The 13,475-nt window shown below is 40.9% G+C and overlaps 1 protein-coding gene across 2 annotated transcripts in view; it reads right to left on the minus strand.

Moving 5' to 3' along the window:
• Positions 1-13,154, minus strand: part of CCDC38 (coiled-coil domain containing 38) — a 34,489-nt gene extending 21,335 nt beyond the window's left edge. Inside the window, exons 1-7 of one of the 2 annotated variants that reach the window (XM_070789559.1) lie at positions 12,932-13,153; positions 8,423-8,479; positions 5,920-6,020; positions 4,645-4,810; positions 4,103-4,167; positions 1,502-1,665; positions 1,291-1,371 (exon numbers count right to left, since the gene is read on the minus strand). In XM_070789559.1, coding sequence (XP_070645660.1) covers positions 1,291-1,371; positions 1,502-1,665; positions 4,103-4,167; positions 4,645-4,810; positions 5,920-6,020; positions 8,423-8,465 — 620 coding nt within the window. In that variant the 5' untranslated portion in view covers positions 8,466-8,479; positions 12,932-13,153. Of the gene's footprint in view, positions 1-1,290; positions 1,372-1,501; positions 1,666-4,102; positions 4,168-4,644; positions 4,811-5,919; positions 6,021-8,422 lie in introns of both variants that reach the window. The other variant, XM_070789560.1, reaches the window with a different exon arrangement.
• Between the last annotated feature and the right edge of the window lie 321 nt (positions 13,155-13,475).

Below are 13,475 nucleotides of genomic sequence, written 5' to 3' on the forward strand. Positions count from 1 at the left end.
TGCTAATTCCAAACTCCAATCCTTCTCCCATACCCTGCCCCTTGGCAATCACTACTTTGTTCTCTATGAGTCTATTTCTATTTCAGAGATAAGGTCATTTGTGTCATGTTTTAGATTCCACATATAGGTGATATATGATATTTGTCTTATTCTGACCGACTTGATAATCTCTAGGGCCATCCATGTTGCTGTAAATGGCATTATTTCATGCATTTTTATGGCTGAGTAGTATTCCATTGTGTATATATACCACATCTTCTTTGTCCATTCATCTGTCAATGGACACTGAGGTTGTTCCCATGTCTTGGCTACTGTAAATAGTGCTGCAGTGAACACTGGGGTGCATTTGTCTCTTCAAATGGCAGTTTTCTCTAGATTTATGCCCAGGAGTAGGATTTCAGGATCACTGGGCAGTTCTGTTTTAGTTTTATGAGGAAACTCCATACTGTTTCCTACAATGGCTGCACCAATTTACATTCCCACTAACTGTGCAGACTCCACACCCTTTCCAGCATATATTATTTGTAGACTTTTTAATGACAGCCATTCTGACCAGTGTGAGGTAATACTTCGTACTTTTGATTTGCATTTCTCTAATAATTAATGATGTTGGCCATCTTTTCATGTGCCTGTTGGCCATTCTGCATGTCTTCTTCTAAATGTCTATTTAGGTCTTCTGCCCATGTTTGACTGGATTGTTTTTTGTTATTGAGTTGTATGAGCTATTTGTATATTTTAGAAATTAGGCCCTTGTTGATTGCATCATTTGGTTCCATTTGTTTATTTTTGCTTTTAGTTCTATTGCCTTGGGAAACTGACCTAAGAAAATATTGGTACATAAAATCCTTGTTTTAATATCAATGTTAATTTCAACCAAGTGTAAGTACAAATATAAAAAATACTGCCAATTATAATTGTAAGATAATTGTAAAAATATTAAAAGCATCCTAAATTCAGAGATGTTAAAATGGGGGACGGGAAGAACAGTGCCTTAGAATGAAGAAAAAAGAACATTTAGGAAATAATTTGCTTACCTCTAACATTGGTTTCCTTCTTTTCAACTAATATCTTGTAATGACAAGTTAGAGAAACTTTTCAGCCAGAGGTCACTGTCTCCTGGTCTCCAGGTAGACACAATCGTTGATCAACAAATTACTTATTTTTAAAATGTGTTCATACTTATGAAATCACCAACTGATCAGGATTAGTCCCCCTGAGGTCTTGCCAGGCACCAGTAGGTTTCAGTGGGGGCAGGGACAAATGATGGGTAGAAGACAGGCCCAGCCTTACCTTTTCACAGACTGGATCTCCAAACTCGCCTTCTTGAGTTCCGCCGTCATTTGCAGTTTGTTTATAGTTTCCTGAGCTGCACTGAAAAGGAACAGATTTGTTAGTCTGTTTTGTATTGGGCTGTGTTCTGAAAAACTAAAAAGAAGAAAGAAGAGGGTAAAAAGCGATTTGGCCAAAGCGGGGGGGCGGTGGGCAGTAGAGGGAAACGAACATTTTGAGAGCATCTACAGATCTCTGGTCATTTTCTCGGAGGAACTCCTCAAAGGCTATTGCGTCGTCTTCAAGCTTTTTTTCTGCTTTCATGAGTTGCCTTTCCTTCATTGCTGTGTGTTTTTCAAACCTTTGAATGGTGTTTCTTTTGGTTGACAGAGTATACTGAGAATGTTGAAAACACAAGTGCATCAAGAACATGACTCCACATTTCTAGCACATTTCAAAGGTTTCATAACAAAGGGGGAAAATAACCTGCCTGGTTATTTTTGTATATCTGTGATCATTTGTATTAGAAATAATAGCGTGTGAACCTTGGGGCTGTGGCCTTCATTTCATGAAGGAATTCTATTTTCAGGATAGGTAGAAGGGAGACTAATGCCTCTCTTTGACTTTTATGAAGAGGCTTGATATTGCTCCAGAATAGCCCCACAAATAAAAATAGCTATGTGTCTCCTCAGGCTGTATCCTAAAAAGGGGGGGAGGGGCATGTTCCATATTTCTCCAAAAAGCAGGTCCACTTAGTGTTACCCACACTCTGGTACTTTCTGGGCCTTGGGAAATTGGATTGTCTGCAATCACAAAGGCTCTCCTATAGGAAGTACCATGGGAGAGTCAGGGTCCAACAGTTCCTCCAAGCCAGCCCCAGGGTCAGGGGGAGTGCGGGGTGGGGGAGTGTTTAACCAGCCTCAAAGCACCCTGTTTAGATCCTCCAACGCAACTTTGATAGCTAGATTCTGTTTTGTTTTGTTTTGTTTTTAACTACATAATGGAAGAATCTACTTGTATTTTTAATGCCATGCATGAACAATAAAGTATAAACAAAGCCACAAACATTATAATATGAATGGATTCAAATGTGGAAATGAGATAACTTTAAATAAACAACAGCCAGGACTTCACTGGTGGTGCAGTGGATAAAAATCCACCTGCCAGTGCAGGAGACACAGGTTAGCTCCTGGGTCCGGGAAGATCCCACATGCCTCAGACAACAAAGCCTGTGCTCCACAACAAGATAAGCCACCATGGTGAGAAGCCCGGGCACTACAACAATGACCCAGGGCAGCCAAAAATAAGTAATCAATGAATTAATTTTTTTTTAAATACAGTATTTCTAAATATGAATGGATGTAAAATAAAAGATTAAAGGAAAAGAAAAAAACCAAAAGTTAGATACTCCACGTGTATAACCCCCAAATATTTATTACTTCATTTGCCAAGCAGTTACTGTGTGCTTACTGTGCACCAGTTCTGTTTTAATCATTCTTTTGGAGCAGTGAACAGAATAAAATGGATTGCTTTTGTGAGATGTTAATTCTAGCAGAGGGAGATGTCGATTAAAGGGGAATAAGTGGTCCAGTGGGCAAGGGCAGGAGATTAACACCATGTTTAGCCCAGGAAAGACTCCCTGATACAGTGAAAACTTAACAGAGACTGAAAGGAAGTAGGGAGCAAATCATGTAGCTATCTCAAAGAGGAATCTTCTTCCCAGAAGGAAAAGCCTCCTGTGCAAAGGTCCTGAGGGAGAGAGAGTATGACTGGTGTGTCCTGGGAACAGCAAGGAGGCCAGCGTGGCTGAAGCAGAGTGCGCAACGCACAGGGTGGAAGGAAGGAGGTCAGAGAGTGAGCAGAGCTGGGGACCAGAAAAGTCAGCTCTTCAGCAGAGCAGGGGCAGGGGACAGACTGACTACAGGGAGCAAAAGTGGAAGCAGGAAACTAGTGCTCAGAAGTTATAATAATAATCATGCAAGACCTACTGGTGACATGAACTACAGTGGCAGCAGAGGAGGTCATGAAAAGTAGGGTGATTACAGATATATTTGGGAAAAAATATATCCCAAAGGGTATTTGGATGTGGGTTGTAAAGGAGTTGAGGATAACCCCAATATTTTGGGTCAAAGTAACTGGAAAAATGGAATTGCTGTTGACAGAGATAGGAAACACTGCCTGAGATTCAGATTTGCAGACACAGGGGAAAGGATAACAAGGCAAGTTTTGGAAATGTGAAGTCTGACATCCCTGTGGAGCATCTTAAGTAGAGATGTTGAGAACTACGGGTATAGTTGTTGGGTCTGAGTTGTACTGGTGAGTCTAGAGTTCAGGAAGGAAAATCAGAAGTAAATTTGGAAGCTCTTAATAGGATGGTAGGATTTAAAGCCTCCAGCCTGGAGGAGAGTGGATAGAGTGTAGGGTGAAGTGTGAGCCCTGGGGTATTCTAGCATTCTAAGATCAGGGCACAGAGGAACAAGAAAACTATGAGGGAGGGAGCTGTCAGTGCTGTGGAAGAACCAGGACATAGAGGGTCCTGGAAACTAGCTGAAGAAGTGTTTCAGGTAAGGATGATCACCTGGGCCAACAGATGCTAGAAGTAAGGAGAAGGAAGATTGAAATGACTGAATTGGGCAATGGAAGTGGTGTTGGTGGAATGATGAGAACAAAAGCCTGATTGAAGTGGGTCTGGAAGAGGCTGGGTCTTTAGGGTAGGAGGGGCAATGGAGCTGGGGCCTGTCATGGGAAAGGAAAACATCCAGGTGAAAATGTGGCAGTGCCATTCAGGAAGTCTTCAATTCAGCTAACAGGAGAAAGAAATTATTTTAACTACCTCGAGCATAAACCTGTCTCTCTGGTCACTAATAAATTCATGGATGGTCCTTTTTGTGTCTGCACCTTTAAAGAAAATTGAAATAGACTTAAGTTTGGTTCATTATCCCTCAGAGATGTTATATAAAATAAAAGCTATGTAATTAAATTATTGCATACAATATCTGAGTTTTAAAAATACTATACTTTTAGAAAAACTTTTTTCCTAGCCACTGAAAAGTGACTTTAACAATATTATAACTGTCATTTATTTTATGTCCATATTCCAGGAACTTCACTAGATTCTTTACATCCATAATTTAACTTAATTCCATTAATACCTCCAATAAGGTTCTTGTTACTATCCCCATCCTGTGTGTGAGATCCTGAAGCTCAGAGATGTCACAAAGCTTGTCCAAGATCACACAGCTCACAAGTGGCAGAAGGTATAATCACTGGTATATCACTATATTACCAGCATTTGCCTCTTTTTCATACAGTTACCTGACATTAATAGTAAATATTCAAAATGATATTCTTAAACAAACAGTAATTTAGACTTACCTTCTGTTAATCTGAGAATAAGAGTGGGATCTAGCCCCAGTCGTTCAACTGAGGCACCACCTGCGTCGGCAAAGATTGCTATTTGGCCCAGGTGTGAACGATTCTTCATTCGTGATGAAAAAGTAGACTTTTGGTAGACTTTCATATTACGGTTCAGAAACTTTTCCTGCCCAAGTGAAAAAGTTTAACAGAATTTCTAATGTACCAAAATAATGTTGTCTTAAAATAGTGATCATATATAAATATCATTTGCAACAAGTCCTTTTCTCAGTACTAATTCGTTAAACAAGCAACTTCAAGTTCTCATGTCTGAAAGGTTTTGCTTGGTTTTCAATCCCTTCTCGTAGGAAGCTGAGCACAAAGAAAGAACATTCAAACTTGATTAAACATGAACTTCACAAACAGAAGATTAGAAAGTGATCTGGTTTTAATTTCACAGTTTCATCCAGCTCAGAATGCAGGTCACTTGGAGATTCCACTGATTGAAAAGGATTGGTTCTGTCGAATTGAAAACTTAGAACAAATAGACCTCCCAAGTAGACATTCAAAAAAAAAAAAAATCACACAGTGATGTGGGGTCTCATCATACAAGCAGGAAAATTAACTGCAAGGCATAGTTAGGAAGTTGGCCATAGTTTCATACCAGCTCATTCTAAAATGACACCTCTTCCTCCACTTTTATTCCGTCTTCCTCCCCAGTACATACATATGCATTCTCTTATTTGCATCTGCCTAGCAAATTCTGACTTGTTTTTAATGATTCAGTTCTTATTATCTCCTCAGTAGTCTCTGCACACATACCCCATCATGGCTCCCACCACCCTCTCTTCCCTTTTTTCACTGACAAATACAAGTGTCCCTTTCTCTCTGCATGCTTCTGTTACTGTATTTCAACTCTAAGATGCCATCTGTAAGATGCACTATCATTTTATGCGGTGCCAGTGCTGTATAGCATCCCATCTATGTAGCTGAGCCCCAATTTCAGAAATGTGAAAATGCGAGAAAACGTGGGCATCAGAATCGACAGATAGGGTATACTGTACCTGTCATACCAGATTGTAGTGCTGTGCCTGTATTCTCCAGTAGGCAGTGATCGCTAGCTCCCTACCACGGCTGGACGCTGTCCTAAAACAGCGATTACACCAGCTCCTGGCATAGTGGGAGACACGCAATCTGACATCTGACTCTATGTCTCAACCCAGCAAAGTTCATAAAAGTGATGGCTAAGAGAGTATGATTCTAACATTAATTGCAGTTGTGGTTTATTTATCTTACCCTTTTCTTTGCTGCCATTTCATTTTCTTTGTAAAGAAAGAGATCTTTAAAAAAGATCTTATATGGCCTGTCCTTTTTGATTGTCTCATCTTTTTCTTTCTCTGTTAAAAAAAAAAAAGGAAACAAAAAACTTCTGTCAATCCTCCTGTTGACCAGAACAGCAAGGCTCCCACCATACAGGAGAGAGTAAGTGAGGGCACCTGCATCTCTGAGGAGGAGGATCCATGCAGCCTTGCCCCCAACAAGGCGGGGATGTAGGGCCTGGATCATAGGGGCAGGAGCCACAGTTCCTCTGTTTCCCAGGGGAAAAGGAAGGAGCCACTGCCCTAAGCAGTACAAGGTAGCTGAACACACAACACTGGACTGATGAGACTGGCAGCAATTTAATTAGTCACATAGGCCCCAGTGTAGGAGGATGCCATGGGCCATGCAGGGCCATACCACATCACATGTGCACTAAGGAGCAGAGTGAACCAGGAGCTGCAGGAGGCAAGCTTTGTCATAACAAGAGGGTTGAATGACCTCTGGCTTCTACAGGAGGATGTGACTGACTTGTTTGAATAGTTTCACAGGCTGGCAGGAAAATAAAACCCATTATGTTGAAGAGCAATGGAGCGTAGCTGGTCCTGCTGATAGAGGAATTAGCTTCATGGGGAACATTTCCCACTTGGTGGATGTCATATCTGCCAAGAACAGGAGGACTTACAGTTAAGCCTTTAGAGCTCTCTGAGGCTCAAAGATGTCAAAGCAGAACATGAAATTTTAGGTCTTGTAATAAATTAGCAGAGACAGTTGAGAGTGGGTCCAGGCAGCTGGGCTTGGAGATGGGAGTGTGGATGAGAGTAGGCAACAGGCTTGATGGCTGCCCCAGGTAAGGGAAGGTAAGGTATGGGGTGCAAAGTATTGTCAAGATCCTAACTTTTGTGGGTTCAGAGGGTCATATAATGTTATTAATATGTAGTTTTATTAATTTATAAGAAGGTCATGGGCTCAGGAAACTGGTCCCAAAAATGTTGTTCATTGCTCTGTGAGTGATAAAATGCTTTCACTATGACCCAGGAGTTTTGTATCCAAGCAACTGTGGCAAGCAAACTTATTAGTTTGTAAATAGAGGAACATCCTAGATACCTCATAGTTCTTGACAAAGTAATACAAAACTTTTAGGAAAGGAGGGATCATCTAATACATACTATTCTATTATTCTGCATCTTGGTTTTTATCAGTTGGCAATATACTTAGAGTTCTTTCTATATCAGCACATATATATTTAGCTCATTTTTAAAAAAAGCTATCTAGTAGCCAATTCTTTGGATGTATTATACTTAATACAACAAATCCCATATCAATGGACATGATGGTTGATCCCCGTCTTTTGCTATTATAAATAATGCTGCACTGAATATTCTTATACGCATATCTTTAATCACTTGTTCAAATGTATCTGTAGAAGAAATTTCCAATATGGTCCTATTTAAATGCTTTTTAAAGTTTAATAGTGGAGCAGAGGCTACTAATGGTTCTCCGATACCCATTCTCCATTATTCTAAGAAAGAGAGCCTTCAACTCTAACTTGGCACACGGGCACCCAGAGTTAAGACTACGTGTCTCAACCTCCCATGGAGCTAGACATAGCCATGTAAGTAAGTTCTGGCCAAGGGGATGTCAGGAGAAGTGGTGAGTGCAGCTTCTAGGAAGTGTCCTAAAAAGAAGGAGTGTGCACCTCCCTTCCTTCTTCTCCCCCTTGCTGGGAGGAATATAGGTGTTATCGCTGGTGTGGAAGTAGCCATCTTGGATAGAGTACAGACCAGCAATAAACTAAAAGAAGCCTGGGCCCCTGATGTGAGTTCTCATAGGAGCCGTGGAAAGCTTCTATCCGGAGTTTGTTACTTAAGAGAGAAATAAACGTGTCATGTTTAAGTCACTGTTGTTTTATATTTTCTGTCAAGTGCAGCTAAACCTTTTAATTCTAAACACAGATAGGACTATGTTTTTGTTTTTTTTTTCAAAGAGAATGCCTCTGGAGCACCTGTTATCCACAGCACATTCTTGGTGTTGTCCAATTTTTAAATCTTTGTCAAATTTATAAGTGATAAAAAGTTATTTTTGTATGTAGACCAATACAAATTCCTTGTCCATTTGTAAAGCGGAAAAATGAGATAAAGGATGATAAAAGAAAGAAGACAGATTTTGTTAAAGGGTAGTTTTTATGTCCTTTATTATGATGAATAATTGAGCTAATTATTTTATATCATGAAGGACTCTAAGAATGTAGCTAACTGTGATCATTTAATGCCCCTCTGATTTGAAGATTTTTCTTTTCAGTATTAACAAATAGAAGGGAACTTTCTCAGCAGGCAGTTCATAAACTCTTTACATAGAGACACTAAGCCTGATCTTATCATGCAGTCATGCAGTATTCTCCTTTTCTTATTGCCCAATCCATCATGGAGACTAACTGTAACTGGCTACAAAGTAAGAACCCAGTAATTGATTTCTTCTTTACCTGCAGGAGTCACTGGTGATAGTGACAAAAACTGGGATGACATTTTGTGTCTTGGCCCTGTCCAAAGAAAAGGAAATATATTTTAAAAACTCTATAAACATTACATAATACATAGCACATGTAAAGGGAATCAATAGTCTCTAGAAGTTATTCTACATCTGTATTTTCATATGTATTAATCCCTTTGTTGATCAGTTAAGGGCTGGTGATGAACATAAGGGAGAAGAAAACAGCCAGCTATTCTTAGAAATTATAAAGTTCCCAAACTAAACCAATATGATATACCAACCAGGGAAAATAAGTCAAAGTCAGTGGATGTTTTTGTTGTACAAAATAGAAATAGCAGGATGACTAATGGGCTTCCCTGGTGGTTTAGATGGTAAAGAATCCGCCTGCAGTGTGGGAGACCTAGGTTCAATCCCTGGGTTGGGAAGATCCCCTGGAGGAGGACATGGCAACTCACTCCAGTATTCTTGCCTAGAGAATTCCATGGACAGAAGAGCCTGGCAGGCTATAGTCCATGGGGTTGCAAAGAGTCAGACACGACTGAGCAACTAAACACAGCACTCCCAAATGAGAGGGAAAATGTCAGGTTGCATAGCAGATGCCCGCAAATTCACATCTAAAATACATGTACAAACCCAACTTCCAATGGAAGAAAAAGAAAGTTGGAAAACCAGGGATTGAAAATGGTGGTGTTTGATTGCAAGCCATCATTTTTAGAGGAAACGCAAGCTTGTGATTAAGAGCCTGGACTCTCATTATGCTTCTTCATCCTTACCCCTCAATTTTCCCATCTTTCAAAAGGGACGGTAAGAATAGTACCTACCTCCTGAAATTGTTACAGGAGTTAGCATATGTCTTGCCCTTTGGACAGCATCAGAAGCATAGTAAGTGTCATATAAGTGTAAGCTCATGGAGAAAATACTCTAAGAATGGAAGATACTTGGTGTGTTTGAGAACAGCAAGAGACTAGTGGAGCTTAACCAGTGAATAAAGGGGAGAGTGACAGCCAAGGTCAAAGAGACAACAAGACCTTATAGGTCATTTACTAATTGGAATAAAGATCATTAAATGAATCACTCTGAGTGCTGAGCTGAGAAGAGACTACAGAAGAGGTTGAAGGTCAGGTAGGGAGATCTGATGGGATGCTACAGCTATGGAGAGGCAAGAGCTTATGGGTTCTCTTAGGATAGTAGCAGAAGTGGTGATATATTTGGAAAGTAGAGACTATAGGACTGGGCGATGGTTTGAATATGGGGTATGAGATGAAGAGCCCAGGAAATAAAGGATGAAATTGCCATCAATGGGGACAGAGAAGACTGTGGGGAAAGGGGAGGTTGGGAAGAACAAAGGTTCAGTTTGGAATATGATAAATTTGAGATATCTATTAGACCTCCAAGGGGACTAATATAAATACACTAATATAAATACTATTCCAGGTGAACAGCATGCTGTCTGGTTTAATTAATTCTCACATTCTTCTAACATTATGCAATCACATGTGGTCACTGCATTATATAAAAGTCAGGTCCTTTGATGCGTATCGTCGTAGGGTAGCATGAATGCCACTGTGGAAAGACCCTAGCCTTTGGGGACAGGCATGTTTGAATCTGGTTTCTGACTCTTCTCGGCCCGCTCTCTTAGGCCTACCCGATTAAATTCAGTGCATCTAAACTGCTTCTTCCAAGTATGGATACTAATTTTCTTTCAGCCTTTCTTACAGCCTTGTTGTAATTTCCAAACACAGATAATGTATGCAAAGTGCTTACTCATGATAGACGGATAGGGAAATAATTGCTTATACTTTCTTCAAAATAGATACCCAGATCTGTCTTCTTTCTAGTCCACTCTGTCTTATGAACAACCACAGTACTCGTAAAGAATAGGAGGGGTAACTGACAACCACTTTCATAAGAAACCCTGAATTAAAGTTCTTGAAACCAGGTTGTTTGAGAGGAGTAGACCACAAATATTGATACAAATTTGGGGAATCTGACCTACCTTATTGGGTTTCCCAAGTGGCGCTACTGGTAAAGAACCCACCTGCCAATGCAGGAGACATAAGAGATGATGCAGGTTTGATCCCTGGGTTGGGAAGATCCCCTGAAGGAGAGCATGGCAATCTACTCCAGTATTCTTGCCTGGAGAAACATGTGGACAGAGAAGCCTGGTGGGCTATAGTCCACAGAGTCCCAGAGAGACCCACCTTAGCACAGAGTCTTAATATTCCAAGCTTTGTGAAAGAGGTGGGGTTTTACATAACAATATCTAAACCTACAGTCCTAGAGCAACTTTAAATGAATTCCCAATAACAGTATCTAGCAGATGTTATTTGAAGCAGTTTGTGTTTGGTTTTCTCAACAATTCTCTCTATAATTCAATGGAAGTGGATTTGCAGATTCTTTCATCAGGAGATAGAAAGCTTTGTCTCTGAAATGCAAACGAAGATTTGGACAGGTTCTCTCAGACCCAATGCCTTTCGACTTTTTCCCACCTTCTTCCCTCCCACTTGGACAAATACTCGGAGAAAGGGCTGTGAACTGTGTCCTTGGATGGTGTAGAGACACCAGCGCAAGCAATCTTTTTTTTATTTACCAGAAAGCTGGGAGCCACTAGGTCCTTGGCCTGCTCCGTGACCTGCCTCTCTCGATTAGGTCAGAAGCAGAGCATGGTGATGAGGAAATTACCTTCAGCTTGACCTTAGAGTCCCTGCTGGCGTCAAACTAGCTCTTTTGTACGGACTTTTCTGTTGACATTTCTGACTGTACCTTTTGCAAACTGAAAAATAACTGCAGGTCCAGAAGAAGGAAGAGTAGGGGAAAGAAACTGGCCAATGTGAGTCCCATGATGTGGAAAGTACTTTGTAAACTAAAGATCTGCAGAGATGCTGGTTATTTCTTGAGGCTAAATGTGTAATCATCACCCCTCTATAATTATTTAACAATGACTGGAGGAGAGAAGTCTGCTCTTAACCTTCTTAACTTCTGCAAACTTGTTTGCAGGGGCTTTTTTAGCAATGTTGTCTATGTGGACTGTAATCGAATACACTCAGTTCACCCACAGATATAAATCCTCGTGAAGAAAAAGGACAACTTCTTTTAGACTTACAAAGAACTTGTAAGCTTTAAATACATGGTATGTGCTTTGAAGGACTATCGGTTGAAATCAAATCTTTAATTGACCAGCAAGACAAATAACAGGATTAAAATAAACTAACAGTAATAATCAGTAATAATAGTATTACTTCTTTAGAGCTAAGCACTGGGCTAAGTGATTTACACACCATCTTATTTAAAGCTCAGGTAAGTCCATAAAGTAGAAACAATCATCCCCATGATATAGATGAGAAAATGGGAGGCTTAGGGAAATTAAGCAAACTCCCAAGGTCAAACAGTTCATAAGTAACAGAAGTGGGATTAAGATAAGTTGATCAAACCCCAAAGGCTTTTATATTCCTATAATTTCATCCCATCCTTTATACCTAGAATTGCATGTATCTGCAAATATGCCTATAAATGCAAAATGTAACTGATTTAGCAGAAATTTTCTAAACAAAATGTTAACATTTCTCTATAAATTAGTGACTTTATGTGTCTCTATTTTCCACTGTTTCTACTTCTATTATTTCTCTGCATATATTATACTTTTCTTTTTAAAACTGTGAAAGACACCTCTGTTTGTGATTGTGTGTCTGAGCTGTGGGTAATCTATAGATTTCTTTTCTTCTCCTTTAGTGTCTCTTATTTACATTATCTACTTAATTCTTTCCCATTTTTCCCTTCTCTTTCTTACCTGACTGATCTCTTTTTTATGGCCGTAATATGAAACTTAAGTATATTCTTACCTATTGTGTTCATTTAAAGGAGTTCTTGCTTTCTGTTCTTTGTTATAAATGGTTTATAATGACACAAAATTGACTTTTAGACTTTGTGGTTTTGCCAGCCTCAGCTTTCTTTGATCATATGTTATTTGCATCCATTAAGTGTCTTCCTTTTGACTGTAAAGTCTTTGCTGGGAAGAAAAGGGGCCTTCCTATCTTTGAATGTCCTACAAGGCCTAACAGAGAGCTTCTAATAAGTGTATAAACAAAACGAAATATTTAGAAAGCTCAAAATCCTGTGCCTGCCAGTGTATTCACAGCAACTGACAGGCAGGAAGAGATGTGGCTAAGAATTACAGACCATCTTCCTTTTACTTGAAAGAAAATGAAATTGCTCATTGATGTCTGACTCTTTGGGACCCCATGGACTGTGGCCTCCCAGGATCCTCTGTCCATGGGGTTTTCCAGGTAAGAATATTGGAGTGGGTTGCCATTTCCTTATCCAGGAGATCTTCCTCCCAGGGATTGAACCCGGGTCTCCCACATTGTAGGCAGACGCTTTATCCTCTGAGCTACCAGGTAAGTCTCCTTATTCTTGAGGTGGTCTCCAATCTTGGTGGCTAATTGAGGGCAGGCCCCGTTGTGTACAGTTGGGATGGGGGACATCAAGCTGAAACCAGTTTTACCTCAACAAGTTGGGATCCAGGAGCGTTTCCAACCTATCCTTCAGTAAGGGGTTAGGGGAAGCTGGGTGAAGGCGCCAATCGATTCTGCAGTCTCGGCTCTATCCTCTCCCACTCCGGTAGTAGGGGTCCGGGAGTGCAGCTGGCCAACCGAAAAGTGTGAGGCACCCGTCACCGTGCTCGGCCGCGCGGACCCTGGAGCAACTCCACCCGCAACGCCCCACCACCGACGCCTCCCACCCCCACCCATCCCCAGGTTCCCTTTGCAGGTGGCCCCTGCGTCCCAGGCTGCCGCTCCAGCCCCCCTGGGCAGAGGTTTCTCCAAACTCTGTCCCTTCCCGGGGCTCCCTCCCAGGTTCTTTCCCCCACCTCCCCATTTTAACTCCTCTGGGGGTACCCTAGTCCTCGGTGACGCCCTTCCGCCAGGTCGCGTGATCTTCGTAGCCCACCTTTCTCTCCCTTCCCACCACTGAGCTGCAGTTTTCTCATCTGTGAAGTAGGGACAGTAATTCCTACCGCATTTACCCAGAACGTGACAAAGTGACCA

Source organism: Bos indicus, chromosome 5 (genome assembly GCF_029378745.1).
Source record: "Bos indicus isolate NIAB-ARS_2022 breed Sahiwal x Tharparkar chromosome 5, NIAB-ARS_B.indTharparkar_mat_pri_1.0, whole genome shotgun sequence".
Taxonomy (NCBI): Eukaryota; Metazoa; Chordata; class Mammalia; order Artiodactyla; family Bovidae; genus Bos; species Bos indicus.